The sequence below is a fragment of the Dendropsophus ebraccatus genome, chromosome 15, assembly GCF_027789765.1.
Source record: "Dendropsophus ebraccatus isolate aDenEbr1 chromosome 15, aDenEbr1.pat, whole genome shotgun sequence".
NCBI lineage: Eukaryota > Metazoa > Chordata > Amphibia > Anura > Hylidae > Dendropsophus > Dendropsophus ebraccatus.
Window position 1 is genome coordinate 6,934,510 of NC_091468.1, and position 24,102 is coordinate 6,958,611.

Genomic DNA, 24,102 nt, shown 5'->3' on the forward strand with positions numbered 1-24,102 from the left:
AAGACTGAAGATTTTTTTTAATGGAAGTATATTACAAATTTACCAATTGATTTGAAAGAAAACATTTTTTTGGTGAACAACCCCTTTAATAAATAATAAAACAGAAATTACCCAGGAATTGTAGTGAATGCAGGGACACTTACAAAGCAAAGAACATGTTAAGCTTATTCTTTAATTTAAAAAAATGTAAAAGTTTTTTGTTGTACCTTTTCATAAATTTTCAAGCTTTCTCTGTTGGCTAGCAGATATAACTCTGTCCTGGTCATGTGATGGACGCCCGGGTGAATGGCCGGGCATCTGTGGAGTAAATCTACGCTGTTTCTTAGTGGACTCAACTTCTTGTTTTTATTCTGTTTGCATGAATAGGTCAAACCCATTCTATGAACCAAAAGAGAGTGCGGACACGGCCCGGTCACGGCCTGGGAAAGAGTCTGACCTGGAGAAGAAGATGAAGAGGAAGGCGCCGGCCCCCCCAGCACCTACACCAAAGAAAGAGGAAACTCCACGCACCCCCCTTTCTGTCCCTGCAGGCAAGGAGCTCTCCTCTTCCCCTAAGGTATACTTTAGTTTTTTCTTACATGTCCTCTATTTGTTAAAGGGGTATTCAACCCAAACATAACTTTTGATATGTTGCTGCCCATGGTGAGACTAAGAATTCAAACCATACTTATTATCTATTCAGTCTCCTTCCCCCAGTTCTCAGATGCTGCTTTCTTCTAAAGACACAAAAATCTGTGTGTGAGCTTTTCTCTCCCCCTCCCCCTCCACCCCCCCTTCTGAGACAGCTGATGTAAACAAGTGTCTAGCAGGCTTTATTTGCAACGTTGTAGCTTCTTTGTAATGCTGGGAGGGTTATTCTGAGGTCAAGTTGCTGATGAACTCACTGTGATTAATTGGCACGGTGTTACAAAGAATCTAGAATGTTGCAGATATAGCCTGCCAGGGACTTGTTTACATCAGCTGTCTAAGAAGGGAGGGAGGGGGGAGGAGGGAGAGATAGAGAGAAAAAGTCCCATACAGATTTTTGTGTCTTTAGCAGAAAGCAGCAGCTGAGAACTGGTGGAAGGAGACTGAATAGATAATAACAAGTATGGCAGGAATTGTTAGTTTCACCATGGACAGCAACATATCAAAAGTTATGTATGAATGGAATACCCCTTTAATACACAGTATAATGAATGTGATATCAATTTAGTTGAGGGAGGGTTGTCCTTAAATCATTTTCACATGAAAAGTCCTGAAATGCAGAAATAAATGCTTGTTATGCTTTTTGTTGCCTCCTGTGCTACTGCTGGGGCAGGCTGTAGACAGAATCCGTCTCCTTCCTCCTCTGGCATCTGACAGTGTAGGTGGCACTTTACAATCCTTACACGCTGATAAGCAGTCTGTACGGCCATGTTCCTGCAGAGACGCTGCTCCTTCCTTTACAAGCAGAAAGCTCAGGCTCTTGGCTCCCCTGTGTAGAACAGAGAATCACTGCAGAGACCTGGCTGTGGGACCAGTGACTGAGCATGTGTGTCCACCAGCACTCAGCTCAGGAGGTGGACATGCACCATATTATACACTCTGGACACTAGGTGGTGTCATACTATCACGGTATATGCCATATGCCAACTATTGTTTCTTCCTTCTGATGTATTTTCTATGGTGTTCTGGTAAGTGATCTGTAAGTGATGATGTTACTGAGACCCCCCCCCCTCCTCAGGTCGCCTTCATCTGTAGTTATAGGTTGTTATCAATCTCCGTCAAAAGGGAAAATCTTGAGGATTGCTGCTTTTCTGTGTAAAGCTTAAATAAGCTCTCTATTTCCATATCCCTCCCTCTGTCTGGATTGGTGTCCCTGCAACGTGGAGAAACAGTCAATCATTTCGGACCCTCTTTTAGAACAGTACTAAATAATTATAGTAATAATAAAGCAAAACACAGAACTTGTTCTTCTCAATAAACCATTGGCCCTGAGTTATAAAATGTCGCCCCCCCCCCCCCCCCCCCAGTCACTGTTCAGGGTTGTTCACCTTAAATCTGCGCATTGAAAACGTCTTCCTACATGTTGGCTGCTGCTCAGTGTTTTCTGTTACTCCAGTAGGTGGCGCCCTAGTGCTGTGATACAAGTCATATATAGAAATCTAGGTAGGATGAGCGGCGGCAGGACGTATTGTTACACGGGGAATGTAACCTGCACATAAATACATGGAACCGAGATGGAAAGTAAATGATTGAATAGAGAGAGCAGCTTTACCTTCCCTAAACACCTCACATCTTACTGAAAGTGTCGGGGTAAAGTTTAGTGTCATCGTTGCAGGTTTGGTGGTAAATGTTGGGGTAAGGTTTGCCTCCTCTATATACAGTATTAGCGAGAAGCAGAGAAATGGCTATGGCAGGGGGTGCCCAATCAGTGTTATCATAGGGAATCTGCTGATCATACCCCGCGAATGTCTGACAGAGCCTCATTTTCAAATCATTGATTAATTAAAATGTTTATTGATTGGACAATACGTTTGTTATGTTATCATCTCGTTCTTTACCATGTATACTGCTGTTGGGGTTATATAATCTCTCTCTATACCACGTATACTGCTGTTGGGGTTATATAATCTCTATACCGCATATACTGCTGTTGGCCCACAATTACATCTGTTTTTTTCCTTAAAACGAATACGTTAAACGGACTGCTAAAATGCAGTGTGAACCAGGCCCAAGCCTTTATACAAGTCCAAGTTTAATAATCCAATATTATGAGGCTCCAGATGGGTGATTTGATGGATGTCACTATAGCTTTAGACGCCATAGACGCTGCCATGGGGCCCACTGTTTGGAGCCACCATCACAGATACTGTTAATGGTAGAAATAGTGTGGCCTATTTTTGTTCCCCAAAATGTCCTACCCCTTGAGGAGTCAGTGGAGTCCTTCATGTGATGGGTCCGGCACTGTGTCATGGTTTCCTACCAGACACAGGTGTGAACATGGCCTGGCTCCAGGTGAATATGTTGTCAGCTTGGTGAGGTGTATTCCTATGAATTATGGTTGTTCCCTTATTGTCATGGTTCTTCGTTGGTGACGTACAATACACACACCCCAATGCCATCCTGAGAGGGGCATGGACAGACAGGAGGAGCTGAATGGTGCAGAGAGGGGCATGGACAGACAGGAGGAGCTGAATGGTGCAGAGAGGGGCATGGACAGACAGGAGGAGCTGAATGGTGCAGAGAGGGGCATGGACAGACAGGAGGAGCTGAATGGTGCGGAGAGGGGCATGGACAGACAGGAGGAGCTGAATGGTGCAGAGAGGGGCATGGACAGACAGGAGGAGCTGAATGGTGCAGAGAGGGGCATGGACAGACAGGAGGAGCTGAATGGTGCGGAGAGGGGCATGGACAGACAGGAGGAGCTGAATGGTGCAGAGAGGGGCATGGACAGACAGGAGGAGCTGAATGGTGCAGAGAGGGGCATGGACAGACAGGAGGAGCTGAATGGTGCAGAGAGGGGCATGGACAGACAGGAGGAGCTGAATGGTGCGGAGAGGGGCATGGACAGACAGGAGGAGCTGAATGGTGCGGAGAGGGGCATGGACAGACAGGAGGAGCTGAATGGTCCTAAACCTCGCTGTCACCACATTCTCCTTAGGACCCGATGAGGTGGATTTTAATATTCATTGCCCAGTGTAAAGGCTCTTTTACGTGGGTCGATTATTGGACAAATGGGTGGTCCTAGCAACACTCATTTCTGATAATCAGCCCATCTAAATATTGGCCAACAAACAAGTTTTCAGGATAGGTCACAGATATCAGATCAGGGAGAGACTCACAGGACCCCCACCAAACAGTTGCTAGAAGGGATCAGGACACTCAAGAGAGTTTCTTCCTCTTTATTGCATAATTGTTTAGCAAGCACAGCTCCATACATTTAGTAGTGGCCATGCCTGGTACTGCATTCAATTTCCGTGGGACTATGTAGCAGTATGACGCACAGCTGATACAGAACAATAAAGCCGCCCTAGTTCTGGACAGAGATTTTTTTGGCCCCTTTATTTAGCTCTTTTCTGGGGGAGCTGTAAGTCGGCCCTCACTGATCTGACATCGATATCCAAGTTGTGCAAAGACCCTTTATTAAAGGGGAACTATCAGCAGGTGAGACGAATCTATGGCCGAGGAGGAAGGTATGTTAAGGACAAAAGACAAGACGAAAGGCAAGAACTGTGTTGCAGAATGTCTTCACCCCTGTGGGTCACCCTGTTGCTGCCTTCTTACAAGGAGTAAGTCATGCATGCTTAAAGATGGGCAGCAGCCGGTGCCAGGGCGCTCACAGCCAGTGTTTGGGGACGGCATGTATCGGAGAATAACAACCACTGAGGTTTTCTTCCTGCCTCTCGCCTGAAGGTTGGGTTTAACCTGCCTGGGCTAATAGCTTCTGACTAGAGTCTAGGTATGTGCAACAGTTCAGGACGTCTTCCTCCTCCTTCATAAGTACAGGGCACCTTAGTCTACTGCCATCTTCTCCACCTTAAGAATCTTTTATAAGTTTTCATCAAATGAGTTAATCCTCCTAATTTTATCTTTTAAGTTTTGCATTTTGTTGCGGTAATTATACGCGGCGCGAAGTAATTGTAACCACGTAACAAAAGATTAAAAACGGGGAGCGTGTAGGCGGCACTCCTACTCAGACAATGACATTAAGCAGAACAGCTTGGAAACCCTAGCCGTAATGTGCGACGCGTCCTCCGCTTGTTTGTAAACACTGCCAAATGTTTGGGGGTAATTAGCAGATCGGCAATCTGTCCTCAGCCCCGGCGTGAAGATTTATTACCGCCACACAGAGCTGGAGTCATCCGCATTGTCTTACAGGGATAGAACGCCACAGCACAGTGCAAAAAAAAAGGAAAATCTGAGAAACCGAGAAATGCCTGCAGGGGGATCCGTCTATGAGTCAAGTAAAAAAGCAAACAGAAGTCTATCAGCTATGCATGTGTTTGCACCACTTAAGGTTCTATGTATATTCATGCCTGTCATGTTATAACATAAGTTATAGCTTTATAAGTGCACCTTGCAATCCGATGTCTCGGGCTGTTTACATAGCTGTTTGTCCCGATTCCAGTCATTGAGTAGAGTTATGGCCGCCCTTGTGCTAACAACACTGTGCAATTATATGGAAAAAATCACAGCGCAAGGCTGGAAATCCTTCATTTAGTGTCTCGCACGCCGGATGCTCGCGCTCTTCACTAATACAGCTCACTCATCACCCACCACTGTCTGCTCCCAGCGCGCACTTCCTATCGCCTCGTCCTGCCAGCTGTTTCCACGAGTCGGGGTTATTATACATGTACACCCAGTCTGCCGGCTTTTTTTGTAAATCTTGATAAATATCTAATTTTATGTCAACTGTGCGTCCTTAAATAACTTCTTATTCAGTCCAGGAACAGGATATTCAGAGTCCAATAGGTGGAATTGATGATTTTAAAACTTTTTGGAAAACCCCATGGATTGCCTCAATCACATGATTTGTTATTTTTAAGGAGTAGAACTGGGTCCTCCATTCCCGATTCCCGGTCCCCTGGCCGCTGACTGACTGACCAGGAAGCAGCCGAGGGACTGGGAACCTGAGCAGAGGACAGCACACCTGAGAGCTAGAGCCGGGGAGGTCGGTGCATGTGGTTATGTTCAGCCTCCTCTTCCCCGCTCCTTTGAGAAAAAAGGCTGACCCCAGACTTCTCCTTTAAGGCCCCCAATGCTGTCTTATGATAATGCCTGATAGGAAGTAATTTACATATACCTTAACAGGGTGCCATACTGGTGGAGGATACAAGGGTGAATATACAGGCCTACAACTGGGGGCCTTATTCTGCCTACAATAGCCCTGGCTTTTTAAGTTTCAGAGATTTTTTTTATAATAATGGATTTAGAAGTCTTAGGGTCCTATTACACGGAGCCATTTTTAACGACTAACGATAAACGATCACAAACGAGATTGTTTATCGTTAACCTGAAATCGTTTACCATATTACATAGAACGATGGTCGTTAGTTACGATCATTACTATGATCGCTATTGCGATCGTTACTATGATTGTTTACTGATCGTTATGATCTGATCCCAGCAAAACAATGAACAATTTGCAATTACACTGAACGATCCAAACGATCTTAATCAACGATCGACGACATACGAACGATTTTTCGATTGTTGGCTGCAATTACACAGAACGATTATCTTTTAAATTTGAACAATATAACGATTTTTCGCACGATAATCGTCCTTCTTAATAGGGCCCTTAACCTCTAGTGAGGCCTATGTATGACCCTATCCTAGGCGGGGAGGCCTAGTTATAACCTGTTCTGGCCGGTGAATCTCTAGCACAAAGAAAAAGAGAGTTGAGATGCCCTGCCCTAACAGATTACTTCCTGTTCGGTACAGACATATATCGATAAGACGGGTATTCAAAGGGCAATGCCAGCGAAAATTGTTTTTTTTTCAAATCAGCTGGTAGCAGAACGTGCCAGAGATTTGTAATTTACTTCTATTAAAAAATCTCAAGTATTCCAGTACTTATCAGCTGCTGTATGTCCTTCATACCTAGGTCTATGTCATACAGCAGCTGATAAGTACTGGAAAACTTGAGATTTTTTAATAGAAGTAAATTACATATCTCTGGCACCAATTTTTTTGTGCAAAAAATTGTAACACACCACTGATGTCACAAAGAACTGATATCACCTCCCTATTGTGTTTTTTTGTTTTTTTTTTTTAGCCCTAGCAATATATTTAAAGGGAACCAATCAGGGTATATGCAGGTATATATCTAATAATCCTGCCTAATACAGCGTCTTACTGTCATTCCTAGCAACAATTTTATCTGTTTGCCCGGGCCAGCTATCAGCTGAAAACATACTTTTATTGTATCCTACCCCCATATGCAAATGTCCCTCAACTACGTATCTTGGCGTTCTTCTTCCAAGTAGTCCATATAAGCGCTTCTCTGGACGTGATTCAAATGCGGTTGTCACGAAGACTAAGCTATGGACCGCCTCTCTGTGACTTTGGACGCTTTCTACATGACTAATAGGCATCCCATAGCTGAGTCTTAGCGCCGAATCACACCCAGAGAGGCATGATTACAATGGGTTACAGTCCACCCATCGCGACTACTTGGAAGAAGAAGAACAACAACACCCAGATGACTAGTTGGAGAACATTTGCATACGGCATGGGACATAATAAAAGTATGTTCTCTGGAATCCCCCTTTAATTAACAAATAAAGTTAGATAAAACTATATTAAAAATAAAACTAGTGTTGTGGAATTACCATCCCGGGATAGTGACTACAGATCCGTATGTGTTATCCCTATAAACATTACACTACAGAAGAATTGATAGAGGACTTGTCAGTCACAGAAACTTTGGATACATTAGAGAGACACATTAAAAGTTTTTTTTCCGGTCACAGTCTAAGTGTTCAGACCGGTGGAAAATGAATGGGCCTAAAAGTCTCTGTGTGCTTTTACAATACTGTTCTCTAAAAGGATTATTACCCGTAGTCCCATGACTGTAGGCGTCTCTGCAGCCAACCAGCACCCTGCTTTGTACTGATGGGGCGTCCATCACCAAACATCTGACTGCACATGGGTAACCGGGCTTGGCTTAAATCCTCAGTCATGTTCTTCGGCTACTCATTGGAGTCATACAGTTTCTTCAAGGGAAAACTACTTTTAAAAGGTGACCTCAGAAAGCTGCTTTGTGTGTCCTTCACCTTTTCCCTGCTGACGAATGACACGCTGCTCTCACGCTGTGGCAGATTTACTACCACCTTCATGCCCTCACAAGCAAAGGTTGCGGAACCGTGGAGGCTTGAGTTGGCCAGAACATTCTCATTGAATGGTTCTCCATTTTGGATCATATGGGGAACGGAACACAAAAACACAAAAAAATAAAATAAAGGAAGAGATACGGAAGAGTATACATAAACTACATAAACATTTGTTACCTCCACGATTGTAGGAACCCCTTAGTGACTGATAGTTTTGCAGAAGATGTTGGCCTAGAACATGGACCCATCTGCTTGGGGGGGGGGGGGGACTCTTATTTTCTTTACTGTGACTTGATTTAATATTTAGTGTTTTCCAATTTGCAGAGAGATTCTTTAAATTAGAAGAGTCTTCTCCAAGGAATCAGCACAACATGAGAAGTAAATGTAGAATACCATCAGTGTCTGTCCCCGGGGATCCGGTGGTTACCGTCATTGACTTCGGCTTGGTTGGCTGCTGAGATAACGCTTTGATACTATAAAGTGAAGTATCTTTGCATTGATCCTCTAAGTGAATTTCTCCATAATTAAACAGACCCTGTAAATCTCCACATAGGCTTTATTTTTCATCACGTATGCAGATCATACAATGGCTCTGAGCACCACCTACCTTATGGTGTTCCAATTTTATTTCCGCCAGTGACTTTATCTAGGGAATTTCTGCATACGGCCGCATAATGCCGGAATCCTGCACAGTAAACAAAGTACTTGTCAGATAGTCCCGGCACACTAGCTGCACGTTCTGCGGGAGCAGTTGTCATTTTTAGTTCAGCGGCGCTCCCGCTATCACTTCTCCATTTATAGAATTCACAATGACCTTTGCATACATAAAGTCAAATAGGATTAAGTCTGGAATTCCCAACAATGGGGAAAAAGCAACAGATGTAGCCGACATTGAACGTGAATGGATTGTTGATTCGCTATCGGGAAAGGAAGTCCTGACGGTGGAAAAATACAAATACAGGTCAAAATACCTTCCAGAAAAACTCCGGATGGAAGACGTGACGTTCCCTGCAGATTTCTCTTCTTACTGTGGATCATGCATCACTATGGCCGAGATCCAAGCAGTGAACGGACCGACTGAGGCCGGAGCATGGCTTTATGGTAACTATTCTTAAAAATAGACTTATTTCCTAAAACCATCCAATAATTTAGAATATCTCTTTAATAAACCCATGGATGGGATCTGCTTTTGTGCACGTCCCACAGACCTCTAGAATTCGGGGCCATTTCGGCACTTTGACCTTGTCATGTTCTTCAAACCATTGCTGAAGGATTTTTGCAATGTTGCTGGGACATTATTCTAAGAGAGAGAGCACCGCTAGAGATGAGCGAACCTCCAGCACGCTCAGGCTCACCCGAACTCTCAGCATTTGATTACCCGTGACTGAAGAAATTGTATGCGGCACTAAGGCTGCCTGAAAAAAATTGATACGGCCATAGACTTTCCATGTTTTCCAGGGCTCCATCCATAGGGCGCCATCCAACATCTTCAGCCACTGATATTTAAATTCAGAGAGTTTGGGCTCAGACGGACCAGAACACCCTCACACTCCCAGCAGAACATTGCCCATTATACTGCCTCCGCAACCTTATTCCCTAGGTATATAATCCACAAACACCCGGCCGTCCACATGAGGCTAAAGAATATATAAGCCATCAGACTAGGTTGCCATCTTCCATTGGTCTGTAGTTGAATCTTGACCGTGACACAAGGGTGGCCGTTGTAGGACACCCCTTATTAGTGGTGCATTGCCCATGTGCTGGTTTTATGTTCTGCCTTCTTCCTGTATACTTTTATTATAGAAATGTCCCCCTCTTCATGGCCAGTGCATACCTCCAATGAGCTAATAAATCTTGCACTATTTTTGTCATGTGATATAACAGGATCTTCATCTATGTTAATATGTCCTGATAAGCCGTACCTAGTAAGTGCTGACACCCTTTAGGACCCATTTGCATCTATTCCTATCAGATAACAGGTTTGCTAGAAGCCTCCTACGTCTTGACTCCTGTAGGGAAGGCGCCGAGGAGCTACTACTGCTTGGGAAGCCTTTGATGTGCCACTCCTATTATTATTATTGCTTTCAGTGGTTATGAAATCTCCCCGACTGTCGTCATTCTGGTGTGAAAAGGTGAAAGATACAAGATAAGAGTGTCGGATAGGTGGATGGAATCCACTCGGGTATTCTATGTAAATTTATAATTGGGTGAGTCACGGCAGGCGGTGTGTGTTCTTCCAAAGGGTTAATTATACTGCAAGTGACTCTCCGTGAAGCCGTCTTATGTGCAGCGGGGTTCTTGTAAGGTTGTAGTCACACCTGACAGGTTTTTATATGTTTTTTGAGGTTTGGTCGTGCGTACGCAGACTCTATCAAATATATCTGTGCGCCATGTGTGGCCGTAATGTAAGCAGCCTGGTGTGTGGTTGCCGGAGTAGTCTGGGAAAGGATGGCTACTCTAAACTGTTTATATTTTCTAAAAAAAAAAAAAAAATGTTGTACATTGTTATGGGGGCGGCCATATTGCCTCGACTGCTGTTAACAGCATTTAGGGTGGTATTACATGGGCCAAGCAGGGCCCAATAATATCTGTAAACAAGCGCCAATCTGCTAGATCGTCGCTCGTTTACTGGGCCTATTACACAGCCTGATAATCGTTTAACAAGAGCTGCAGGGACATTGTTACTGATGTCCTTGCAGCCCTGGCATACATTACCCATCCACGTTCCAGGGCTGCTCCTGCCGTCCGCTTCTCCCGGGGTCCCGCGCGCTCTAACTTCACAGCGGCCTGTCAGCTGATAGGCCGCTCAGCCAATCACAGGCCAGGACCGCTGCGGCCTGTGATTGGCTGAGCGGCCTATCAGCTAACAGGCCGCTGTGAAGCTAGAGCGCGCGGGACCCCGGGAGAAGCGGACGGCAGGAGAAGCCCTGGAACGTGGATGGGTAATGTCTATCGTTAATCGCCGCCCGTGCACCTCTATTACACGCAGCGGTGCGCGGCCGGCGCCAGACAAAAATAGGTTCTAACCTATATTAGATTGTCATGGGCTGATCGTTGCATTTATTACACGGAGTGATGATCAGCCGAATCGGGCTAATTCGGCCGATTATCGTGCCGTGTAATTATACCCTTAGTGACATGCTTTACAGCAAGACTTATGGACATAGACAACAATAGACAGACTCCCCTTGAGATGAATGTGAGACATTACTGAGCGCGCTTTGTGATCTGTAAAGAGGTCATTCCACAGGGAGCTGCTATTGTCTCCTCTATCTACTGGTGTCACATGACGCTGCAAAGCTATACAGATCACTTTACAGCAGCCTCCTCTTATCACCACAGACACAACAGGAAGTCTCAGCTTAGTTTTAGCCTCAGTGGTGAGAATGAAAACTGCAGGATATCAGGATTATTTTATAATATAGATAGAAAAATGGAAAATTAGAAAAAATGTCACCAAAAATTCTTTAAAAATCTGTTTAGCATAACAACATTATCTATACAATAAGTAATTTTCTGATTATATATTCCCTTTAAGAAGAAGCGATTGATCCCAGTTTTATATCAGAGACAAAACTTGAAGTGAACATGAAAAATCCAAATCCTCAGATCCATTTCCCTTCATAGCCGAAATCTGGACCAGAAGAGAATTAGTTGATGGTTTCTTCCTGAGATGATGATATAATTAATGTAAAGGTTGCAAATACTTAACGTTGCTTATCTTCAGCAAATCTGGGATTATCGCCCAGAGCTACATAGAAAAGTTGCTAGGCGTTACTGGAATCGGTCCATAACTTGTCAACATCCCCCATTAATACAGCGCCCGCGGCTGCCTGCTCTGCAATAAGGTTTTACATTACATTGATAAGTACTGGAAGACTGATCAGCTGCTGTATGCCCTGCAGGAAGTGGTGTATTCTATCCAGTCTGGCACAGTGCTCTCTGCTGCCACCTCTGTCCATGTCAGGAACTGTCCAGAGCAGCAGCAAATCCCCATGAAAAAACCTCTTCTTCTCTGGACAGTTTTTGACATGGACAGAGGTGGCAGCAGAGAGCACTGTGTCAGACTGGAGAGAATACACCACTTTCTGTAGGACATACAGCAGAGGATAAGTACTGGAAGACTGGAGTTTTTTTTAATCAAAGTAAATTACAAATCTCCGGCACTTTCTGCCACCAGTTGATTTGAAAGAACATTATATTTAAAAAGTTATATATCTTGGGGTGATGGTGTAATTGAAATACAATTTTTTGATACTGGAGTGCCCCTTTAAAGGGGTAGTCCACCCAAAAAAAATTTCTTTCAAATCAACTGGTGCCATAAAGTGCCAGAGATTTGTAATTCACTTCTATTAAAAAATCTTAAGTCTTCCAGTACTTATTAGCTGCTGTATGTCCAGCAGGAAGTGGTGTTTTCTTTCCTGTCTGACCCAGTGCTCTCTGTTGCCTCCTCTGTCCATGTCAGGAACTGTCCAAAGCAGGAGCAAATCCCCATAGAAAACCCCTCCTGCTCTCCAGACTGGAAATAATACAACTTCCTGTTGGGCATACAGCAGCTGATAAGTACTGGAAGGCTTGAGATTTTTTAATAGAAGTAAATTACAAATCTCTGTCACTTCATGGCAGCAGTTGATTTGAAAGAAAAAAATTTTGGGTGGACTACCCCTTTAAGGACTGAAGGAGAATAGAGCCCCTCAGCCATTGTATGGGCATTATGATTCAAGATGGCCGCTATAAATGGGCTATTCCAGTGGTAAGAAAAGTTCTGTGTGTTTCTAGCTGGTCTACAAATGATAAATTCTATTTCTCTACCCTTATACCCTTATATGTTGTATTACTGTACGGTGCTAGTGCAGATGGTCAGATTTCAGTCCTGAAGCCGACGGACCGGTGTATGCGCAGAGGTTCACGATACAACCGCAGATGTGGGGAGCGGGGAGTGCGTTGGCGTCCTCGTGATATAGAAGTGTAGACTACCAAGGTTTCTGGTTGTTTTTCTCATCTACATTTGACACTTTCGGGTTCATAAATTCACATCTCTGCTCAAAGCTGACACCGCCTCGCCAGCAAGTCCCAACCTGGAGAGCAATTATTACTGATACAGGGAAACCTTGGCAAATGTGCGGATTCTTATATTTCACGAAAGAAGACTCAGTCATAAATAAAGTGTCTTGTCCCTGGCTGTATACACACATTATATATATATGTATGTATGTTTGTGTGTATATATATATATATATATATATATATATATGTATGTGTGTGTGTGTGTATATATATATATATATATATATATATATATATATATATATATATATATATGTGTGTGTGTATATATGTGTGTATATATATATATGTCCCTTTTCTTTTCCCTCATTTCCACCACTGATCCCAGTCATCACCTATTGACATTGGCAGATATAGGTGAATCTCTGTATTAGAGGGGGATCTCCATCCTGTAAAGCAGTGGCATATGTCTATAATATTATACCGCTCTATGATCACTGGGTCCTGCACTAATCCTAAGAATAACAGGGGGCGGTGTGTCCCCCCATTGTTTATTCTCTGCACAGTATGTCCCTATGCTAGTATCCACAGCACGGCCTTCTGAGTGTAAGGCCGGGTTCACATATATCCGGCAGTGCGGCGGCGTTTCCCTCCGGTGCAGGAGAAAAGCGTGGGGGGTAAAGGCATCTTTGAACTGATCCCATTGTTTTCAATGGGGCAGTTCAAAGCATGCGGCATGCAATTATTGCAGTGCCCCCTGGCAGGAGGGGCACACTCTATAGAAGATGTCCCCATGTCCTGCTGCCCCCAGTAAAGGGCTCCGATGTGAGTTGCCCCCCTCACCCCCTGTAGTATTTCACCTGTTCTTAAGGCTCGGATGCTGCCTTCTGTAGCAGCTGACCCTATAGCTGTCCCCATGTAAGGGGCTCCGATGTTAGTCGTCACCCCTTCCCCCTCTATAGTAGTTCACCTGCTCTGATGCTGTAGCGGCTGACCCTATAGTAGATGGCCCCCTGTGACGTGTACCCCTAAAGTAGACCATCTACTTTAGGGGTACACCTCACAGGGGGCCATCTACTCCTCTACTGCTGCCCCCTAAAAAATAGATGTCCCCTGTATGTAAAGAAAAAACTGATCACAACTGATGTAATAAACCTATGGCAACTGATTGCATCTGATGCCAACTAATGGTTTTTATCAGAAAAAAGGATAGAAAACCTGGTGACAACCGATGCCTTTTTGGCATCAGTTGTTACATCCGTTGTGGCCAGTTTTTCCCCAAGAAACAGAAACGCATGCAACGTATATATGTAAACCCAGCCTAAGGGGACGACTACCATTCCTTGAACAGTAGCAGCAAGGATCTGCATCTGGCCTCAAATAATCAAAAAATTCTTCTCGTGTGGTTGATGGCATCCTATGAGCTGAGCCTAAAATCATTGTTACTCATTCACTGTAATTCCACATCGTTCGCGAATCGTTCAGTGTCATTTCACATTGTTCCTTCATTTCCTGGGATCAGAGTGAAGGATTCTAGTAACGATCGTAAGTAACGAATAGCGTTCTGTGTAATACGGTGACCGATTTCAGGCAGCTCTCCTTTGTAACCAGTTATCGTTTATAGTTAATAATCGCTTAGCCTAATAGGACCCTTAGAATGGGATGTTTGGTCAGAAATCAGTGGGGGTCCCAGAGCTCAGAAACCTTTGGAAAAACAAGTGATCGTCCATCAGACTATATTATGGAAATTTGTATTCTTATTAGTTCTATTCTTTCTTTTAGTCCTCCTGCAGGTGCATCTTAGTGTCTTCATTCCTGGCCGGGTACCTAGACCACACATGGTTCTTTGCAGGGTTCCCTATAACTATGAGAGGCTCGGGCCATCTAAAAGCTGCAGCTTAAAAGACACAAAGTCATTGTATAAAGTTTGAGCATTGTTCTGTCCTCCTTTGTTGGCCTATTTTATCGGGATTGGCAGATCCTCTAATGCACACATGTCAAACTCCGGCCCTCCAGCTGTTACAAAACTACAATTCGCATCATGCCTGGACAGCCACAGCTTTAGCTACCTGGGCGTGATGGGAATTGTAGTTCCGAAACAGCTGGAGGGCCGGAATTTGACCCCCCTGCTCTAATGTGTGAGCTATGCTTCTATTTCTCCCATAACAGCAGATGGGGGAGAGCGCAGTCAGCCATGTTTGATTTCGACTACCATTCTTTGGTTTTCGGCAGGATAAATCACTGTGTGAGCGGTCAGGCAGCGCCACTCCCTTCTCCACGCTCCACCATGTATGTGTATAGGGGGATCGGGGGAGATAACTGTATAGGAGTATGTATAATGGTATGGTAATGGTATACATACTCCTATATATTGGTATACATACTCCTATATAATGGTATATATACTCATATATAATGGTATACATACTCCTATATAATGGTATATATACTCATATATAATGGTATACATACTCCTATATAATGGTATATATACTCCTATATAATGGTATACATACTCCTATATAATAGTATACATACTCCTATATAATGGGATACCTACTCCTATATAATGGTATACGTACTCCTATATAATGGTATATATACTCCTATATAATGGGATACCTACTCCTATATAATGGTATACGTACTCCTATATAACGGTATACGTACTCCTATATAATGGTATACCTACTCCTATATATTGGTATACATACTCCTATATAATGGTATATATACTCCTATATAATGGGATACCTACTCCTATATAATGGTATACGTACTCCTATATAATGGTATATATACTCCTATATAATGGTATACATACTCCTATATAATGGTATACCTACTCCTATATATTGGTATACATACTCCTATATAATGGTATACATACTCCTATATAATGGTATACATACTCCTATATAATGGTATACGTACTCCTATATAATGGTATACGTACTCCTATATAATGGTATATGTACTCCTATATAATGGTATACGTACTCCTATATAATGGTATACGTACTCCTGTATAATGGTATACCTACTCCTATATAATGGTATACATACTCCTATATAATACGGTAGTATACATACTCCTATATAATCCCTATTGGTAACGCCCTTTCCGGGGCGCTATGATTTCCATCACACAATAATGACTGATGTTTACAGGTGACTTATTCGCCAATCGCTCCACTGACAGCCTGTTTATTTTCTTGTGTCTTTGTATGTTTCTTATACCACCCCTGGCTGGGTATGATTCAGCCCCATGGCTCCTCTCAGTCTATGTAGGTGGCAGCGAAGCCAGATCACGTGGACTGCACAAGTGATGGAGGCAAAAACATTTACATATCATTGCAGTATTTTTGCAAACCCCTAAATGGTTATTGGCCTTCCTGAAGCCGCGTGTGCAGCCTATATACAGTCCATCCTCAGCCTATATACAGTCCATCCGCAGCCTATATACAGTCCATCCGCAGCCTATATACAGTCCATCCGCAGCCTATATACAGTCCATCCGCAGCCTATATACAGTCCATCCGCAGCCTATATACAGTCCATCCGCAGCCTATATACGGCTCATCCGCAGCCTATATACAGTCCATCCGCAGCCTATATACAGTGCATCCGCAGCCTATATACAGTCCATCCGCAGCCTATATACAGTCCATCCGCAGCCTATATACAGTCCATCCGCAGCCTATATACAGTCCATCCGCAGCCTATATACAGTCCATCCGCAGCCTATATACAGTCCATCCTCAGCCTATATACAGTCCATCCGCAGCCTATATACAGTCCATCCTCAGCCTATATACAGTCCATCCGCAGCCTATATACAGTCCATCCGCAGCCTATATACAGTCCATCCTCAGCCTATATACAGTCCATCCGCAGCCTATATACAGTCCATCCGCAGCCTATATACAGTCCATCCGCAGCCTATATACAGTCCATCCGCAGCCTATATACAGTCCATCCGCAGCCTATATACAGTCCATCCGCAGCCTATATACAGTCCATCCGCAGCCTATATACAGTGCTTCTGCAGCCTATATACAGTCCATCCGCAGCCTATATACAGTCCATCCGCAGCCTATATACAGTCTATCCTCAGCCTATATACAGTCCATCCTCAGCCTATATACACTCCATCCGCAGCCTATATACAGTCCATCCGCAGCCTATATACAGTCCATCCTCAGCCTATATACAGTCCATCCGCAGCCTATATACAGTCCATCCGCAGCCTATATACAGTCCATCCTCAGCCTATATACAGTCCATCCGCAGCCTATATACAGTCCATCTGCAGCCTATATACAGTCCATCCGCAGCCTATATACAGTCCATCCGCAGCCTATATACAGTCCATCCGCAGCCTATATACAGTCCATCCGCAGCCTATATACAGTCCATCCGCAGCCTATATACAGTCCATCCGCAGCCTATATACAGTCCATCCGCAGCCTATATACAGTCCATCCGCAGCCTATATACAGTCCATCCGCAGCCTATATACAGTCCATCCGCAGCCTATATACAGTCCATCCGCAGCCTATATACAGTCCATCCGCAGCCTATATACAGTCCATCCGCAGCCTATATACAGTCCATCCGCAGCCTATATACAGTCCATCCGCAGCCTATATACAGTCCATCCGCAGCCTATATACAGTCCATCCGCAGCCTATATACAGTCCATCCGCAGCCTATATACAGTCCATCCGCAGCCTATATACGGCTCATCCGCAGCCTATATACAGTCCATCCGCAGCCTATATACAGTCCATCCGCAGCCTATATACAGTCCATCCGCAGCCTATATACAGTCCATCCGCAGCCTATATACAGTCCATCCGCAGCCTATATACGGCTCATCCGCAGCCTATATACACTCCATCCGCAGCCTATATACGGCTCATCCGCAGCCTATATACAGTCCATCCGCAGCCTATATACAGTCCATCCGCAGCCTATATACCAGGGGTCCTCAACTGGCGGACCGCGGTCCGAACCCGGACCGCGGAGGCCAGCTGTCCGGACCCCTGGTCAGACCTCCTAACCGCCCCGGATCCGGTCCGTCCCGCTCCCCACCGCACTGCCTCCCGCCCCATAGGCGTACTGTCCTTAGATGTCAGTACGCCTGTGGGGCTGGGGGCAGTGTCGGTCCGGCCCCCGGCTGATACGCGCTCTGTAGGGATGTCCCGGGGATTCCCCAGCAGAGCGCGCACCACAGACCTCAGTGTACGCTGCCGGCCTGTCCTTCCCGGAAGTGCAGGCCGGCGGCGTACGCTGAGGTCACTGATGCGCGCTCTGCTGGGGAATCCCCGGGACATCCCTACAGAGCGCGTATCAGCCGGGGGCCGGACCGACGGGAAGAGAAGAAGACAGCCGCAGCGGGGAACGAGGTGCTAGGTGAGTTGTTTTTGTTATTTTTTTTTTCTGTCTGGGGGGCATCTACAAGGGGAGAGCGCACAGGTGGACTATATACTACAGGGGGGACCTCACAGGGGGCTATATACTACTGGGGGGACCTCACAGGGGGCTATATACTACTGAGGGGGCTATATACTACTGGGGGGAGCGCACAGGGGGCTATATACTACAGGGGGGACCTCACAGGGGCTATATACTACTGAGGGGGCTATATACTACTGGGGGGAGCGCACAGGGGGTTATATACTACAGGGGGGACCTAACAGGGGGCTATATACTACTGAGGGGGAAAGCACAAGGGGAGCTATATACTACTGGGGGGGACCTCACAGTGGGCTATATACTACTGGGGGGAGAGCACAGGGGCGCTATATACTACTGGGGGGAGCTCACAGGGGGCTATATACTACAGGGGGACAGCGCACGGGGGGGCTATATACTACAGGGGGAGCTCACAGGGGGGCTATATACTACTTGGGGGGAGCTCACGGGGGCTATATACTACTGGGGGGAGCTCACAGGGGGCTATATACTACAGGGGGAGAGCACAGGGGGGCTATATACTACTGGGGGGAGCTCACAGGGGGCTATATACTACTGGGGGACAGCGCACAGGGGGCTATATACTACAGGGGGAGAGCGCACAGGGGGGCTATATACTACTGGGGGGAGCTCACAGGGGGCTATATTCTACAGGGGAAGAGCGCACGGGGAGGCTATATACTACTGGGGGGAGCTCACAGGGGGCTATATACTACAGGGGGAGAGTGCACAGGGGGGCTATATACTACTGGGGGAGCAACAGGGGGCTATATACTACTGAGGGAGAGCGCACAGGGGGGGCTATACACTACTGGGGGAGCAACAGGGGGGCTATATACTACCAGGGCAGTCACCCCCTTTGTACCTAATATCAAAGGTCTGGTGAGAGAAAAAAAAATGCCAGTTTTCCCGCTAATAAGCAGCAATTCTGTATATAAATAGTTGAACGTTTGTGACAAAGTAAAAAAACATGTTTCCTACTGATGTTCAGCTCGGACCTTCACCTGACAATAGACCCCGGTAAGTGGACCTTCACTAAAAGTTGTTGAGTACCCCTGCTATATACGGTGCATCCGCAGCCTATATACGGTGCATCCGCAGCCTATATACAGTCCATCCGCAGCCTATATACAGTCCATCCGCAGCCTATATATATACAGTCCATCCGCAGCCTATATACAGTCCATCCGCAGCCTATATACAGTCCATCCGCAGCCTATATACGGTCCATCCTCAGCCTATATACAGTCCATCCTCAGCCTATATACAGTCCATCCGCAGCCTATATACAGTCCATCCGCAGCCTATATACGGTCCATCCTCAGCCTATATACGGTCCATCCGCAGCCTATATACAGTCCATCCGCAGCCTATATACGGTCCATCCTCAGCCTATATACAGTCCATCCTCAGCCTATATACAGTCCATCCGCAGCCTATATACAGTCCATCCGCAGCCTATATACAGTCCATCCGCAGCCTATATACAGTCCATCCGCAGCCTATATACGGTCCATCCTCAGCCTATATACAGTCCATCCTCAGCCTATATACAGTCCATCCGCAGCCTATATACAGTCCATCCGCAGCCTATATACGGTCCATCCGCAGCCTATATACGGTGCATCCGCAGCCTATATACAGTCCATCCGCAGCCTATATACAGTCCATCCGCAGCCTATATACAGTCCATCCGCAGCCTATATAAAGTCCATCCGCAGCCTATATACAGTCCATCTGCAGCCTATATACAGTCCATCCGCAGCCTATATACAGTCCATCCGCAGCCTATATACGGTCCATCCGCAGCCTATATACGGTCCATCCGCAGCCTATATACGGTCCATCCGCAGCCTATATACGGTCCATCCTCAGCCTATATACGGTCCATCCTCAGCCTATGTACGGTGCATCCGCAGCCTATATACAGTCCATCCGCAGCCTATATACAGTCCATCCGCAGCCTATATACAGTCCATCCGCAGCCTATATACAGTCCATCCGCAGCCTATATACAGTCCATCCGCAGCCTATATACAGTCCATCCTCAGCCTATATACGGTGCATCCGCAGCCTATATACAGTCCATCCGCAGCCTATATACAGTCCATCCGCAGCCTATATACGGCTCATCCGCAGCCCATATACAGTCCATCCTCAGCCTATATACAGTCCATCCGCAGCCTATATACAGTGCATCTGCACCCTGTGTTCCCGCGCATTTCTCCCAGACTTACATTGTAGCGTCGCCGTTTTACAAGCTTTTTTTTTCCACAGCCGTTTAAAACGATTTTGAGCCCTTTGACAGAGTAAAGATTCTAAGTGAAATGCCTTGTGAGAATCGCATAATTGACACTTAAACAGTGAGGCTGTAAGGATCTTATTAGGTATTCATGTTCTCTTCCATGCTAATCTCTTAACAGACGTGTCCATGCCAGGAGGTGGGTGCTGCCAGCGCTATCCCCCCTCGCTGCTGTTACTTCACAGAGAAGCCTCCTGGTGTTTAACCAGAGCGCGGCATGCCCAGGTCCCATAACATCTCATCTGGAAAGAGGCAGGCCGCCCAGCCGCCATATTGGTTATAACATGGGAAGCCTTTGTCATTCAAGATGGTTATGTGGTATGAAAAAGTAAGGCTGGGTGTGCATCCGTTTTGATCCGTTTTTCCATTGACTTCCATTGTAAAAAAAACGGATCAAAACGGATCCGTTTTTTTTTACGGACACAAAAGTAGTGTCAGCTACGTTTTTGTGTCCGTCAACAAAAAACTGATCTGTTTTGATCCGTTTTTTTTCTTCTTTCTTTCAAAAAACGGATGAAAAAAAAACTGATTGCAAAAACGCAGTGTGAACCCAGCCTAACACGTTTACCCGATGTTGGAGGTAGTCAGTTACAAAGGGAATTTGTCAATTATATATATATATATATATATATATATATATATATATATATACATATCTCTAACACACACATATATATATAATTATTATTATTATTATTATTTATTTGTGTTTCTTCTGATTAGAGGCAGATGCTAAAATAGAAATATAATTTACAGCAAGTCCCATAAACATAGACGACAATAAATAGAAGCTGTCCCATTGACATGAATGGGAAACATTACTGGGCGTTACTACAGGGAGGGGAAGGCTAAACTGGGAAGATCATCTGTAGAAATCTCTACTGTTTTTGCCTTTCGTTGTACAGATCACTTTACTGTAGTAGTAGATACTGTAGTAGTAGTAGTAGTAGTGGTAGTAGTGTATCTCCTTATCACCACAGACACCAGGAAGACAACAGGAAGTCTCCGCTTAGTTTTAGACTTAGTGGTGAGAATAGAAACAGCAAGATTTTAAAATAAATAGAAAAATGGAAAACGTCACCAAAAATTCTTTGGCATAAAATTCTTAAGATACGGCAGACATTCCTAGGGTCACGTCCGGTTTTTCTCAGGTATTGATTCTTATGAGTATTTGCTGAGTTTCCCGTTCAGTAGGATTCATCCTCTTCCTAGATTTTATTGTGTTTTCTGTGACCTTTGTCACTTATTACGCGGATTTTAGAGGAAATCCATCAGCTGTATCTGATGCTCAGGGCTGTTTATAAAATCCTGTTTCCCTTCTAGGCTCAGGAGTCATAGAGGCGGGGCTTCTCTGCATAATCATATCAAAAATATGAATAAACACATTGTAAAAAGCCACTTAGTGACCTTACTAACCCTCTGCTGCTCCGATCCCGACACTAATTATACAGCGCACCTCGTAGACTAATAAACCACAATGCACATAGTTTGTGACTTTATTACTGTGTATAAAGTTGCGTTGATTACTGGTGGCCGTCGGCCGTTGCAGTCACCGCCCAGGTGACAGCTAAATGTGTGAAATAGTTAATTGAAGCAACATAGTTGGATTAAAGTATTAGAGTAATCTCTTGTAATATTATTAGCTTTGTGTCGGGATGAGATGAGGAGTTAGTGCTTGATGCTGTTATTACGTTATCCCAGTGACTGAGGGTTGGATAATTTAAAAAAAAAAAAGTTGAATATTTTTATCATTTCTTGGGATCTCTGCTGCTTTTACACTTTTTTTTTTCCAACCAAATATTTTTTGCAGGCACCAAAACCAGTTTTTCATGAGTCAGACAGCGAGCTGACACCTTAATCCCTTTGCTCCCCTGAGATTCTCCGTCTTTTCACGGACAGGATATGCCTTTAAATTAAACGGATTCTTCACATTTAGAGTTAATTTGTAAACTGCTGAAAGGTTCAATGTTCTACCTGCAGAGACGGCCAAACCTGGAGGCCCCTGACGCAGAGAGCAGCATCTCACACATATCACCACTTCTCCAATTCATTGCTATAGTTGGATTTTTATGTATTTTAATTTCAAGGTTGGAATAATGTGATGACTGGTTTATAATATCATAGATAATAACTATAAACCGAGTCTCCAGTAAAACAAATAGATGCTACTTTTTTCATTGCGTCTCGGTTGTGTTTTTGCTTTTGCGTTTTTTATTATGTCTATGATAAGTTGTTTTAAGAAAAAAATAAAATAAAAGGATCTTTTTTTTTCGGATAAACCTTGAACCAGTAATGTAATATAACTGCAACGTAGTCTCTACCATTACCTCAGTCGTCCGTCCTCGTCGCCATTACCATCATATACTAGTGTCACAATAACTTGGGCTGTCATTACCATTGTCATCATTCAGCAAACACTGAAGTGTAAAATTGTCCCCTGAGGAGGTGCTCTGGTACTCGAAACACGTTGGGACATTAAGTATCTTTTTTCATATATATGTGTAAAATGTTAGAAAGCATAGGTTTGTTTATGACGCATTTTTTTTTATATCAACAGGATATTTAGTTTTACATTTTACACTTTGCAATCCATTTTTTTCACCCTTTTTATGCCAAAAACATGAAAAAAATAGATAAAATTTTCGCGCATCCATTTTTAAACGTTTTTCCATTTTCCATAAAAAAGAATCAAAAACAGATCAAAACCCTTTTTTTTTTAGCGCACACAATAATGTGGTTGAACACGTTTTTGTACACACTAAAAAAGAAAAGGATGCGCTTTGACCCTTTTTTTTTTTTACCCCCTTTTTATGATGGAAGTCAATGGAAAAACTGATAAAAACAGGTGCACACAAATGCATCAGTTTTATTATTCATCCGTTTTCTGCATAGAACGGATTGCAGAGACGCAGCAGTGTGACCCCAACCTAATTGCAGGTAGCGGTTTGTCTTTATGGGGGTCTAAGGTTTTATTGGGATGCAAGGTTCCTGCACAGGATTGCTGTCCTTAGGGTGAGCGCTCTGTCTGGTCATAGGGCGACTCAGTTTGCATAGCGTAGGGACCGATAGCCACAGTAGGCTCCATTGTTGGTCTCATACATGAATTTTTCCTCGGTGAGTTGCTTCTTCCTATACGTCCATCCAGCAGCAGCCATCTTCAGCCCATCATCTTCACAAGCTTCAGCATATTCTGTCTCCCTCCTTCGTGGTGCCGCTCAGTCTCACCACTACACTGTACGGAAACCACATGTTACCTATCAGCAGCGCAGCCAAAGGGGCGGACACAAGCACAGAAACCAATGTGAGGTTCACAGGGTCACCATCCAGTCACATGACCCATATGTGAGCGTAGGCTGGTTCTTATTGCAAAGTGTTGAATACAGATAAGAACACACGTCTATACAATAGCATGTTATTATATTATATTATAATGACAGGGACAGGATGTCTCCATTATTAGATCAATATTAGTGAAGAATATTTGGCCCTGGTTAATATTAGACTGATAGACTC

The 24,102-nt window shown here is 44.4% G+C and overlaps 1 protein-coding gene across 6 annotated transcripts in view; it reads left to right on the forward strand.

Annotated features, from left to right (window-relative positions):
- Positions 1–24,102, forward strand: part of EHBP1 (EH domain binding protein 1) — a 253,241-nt gene that overhangs the window by 88,515 nt on the left and 140,624 nt on the right. For all 6 annotated transcript variants that reach the window (XM_069955491.1, XM_069955487.1, XM_069955486.1 and 3 more), the window contains one exon: positions 367–556. In XM_069955491.1, coding sequence (XP_069811592.1) covers positions 367–556 — 190 coding nt within the window. The remainder of the gene's footprint in view (positions 1–366; positions 557–24,102) is intronic.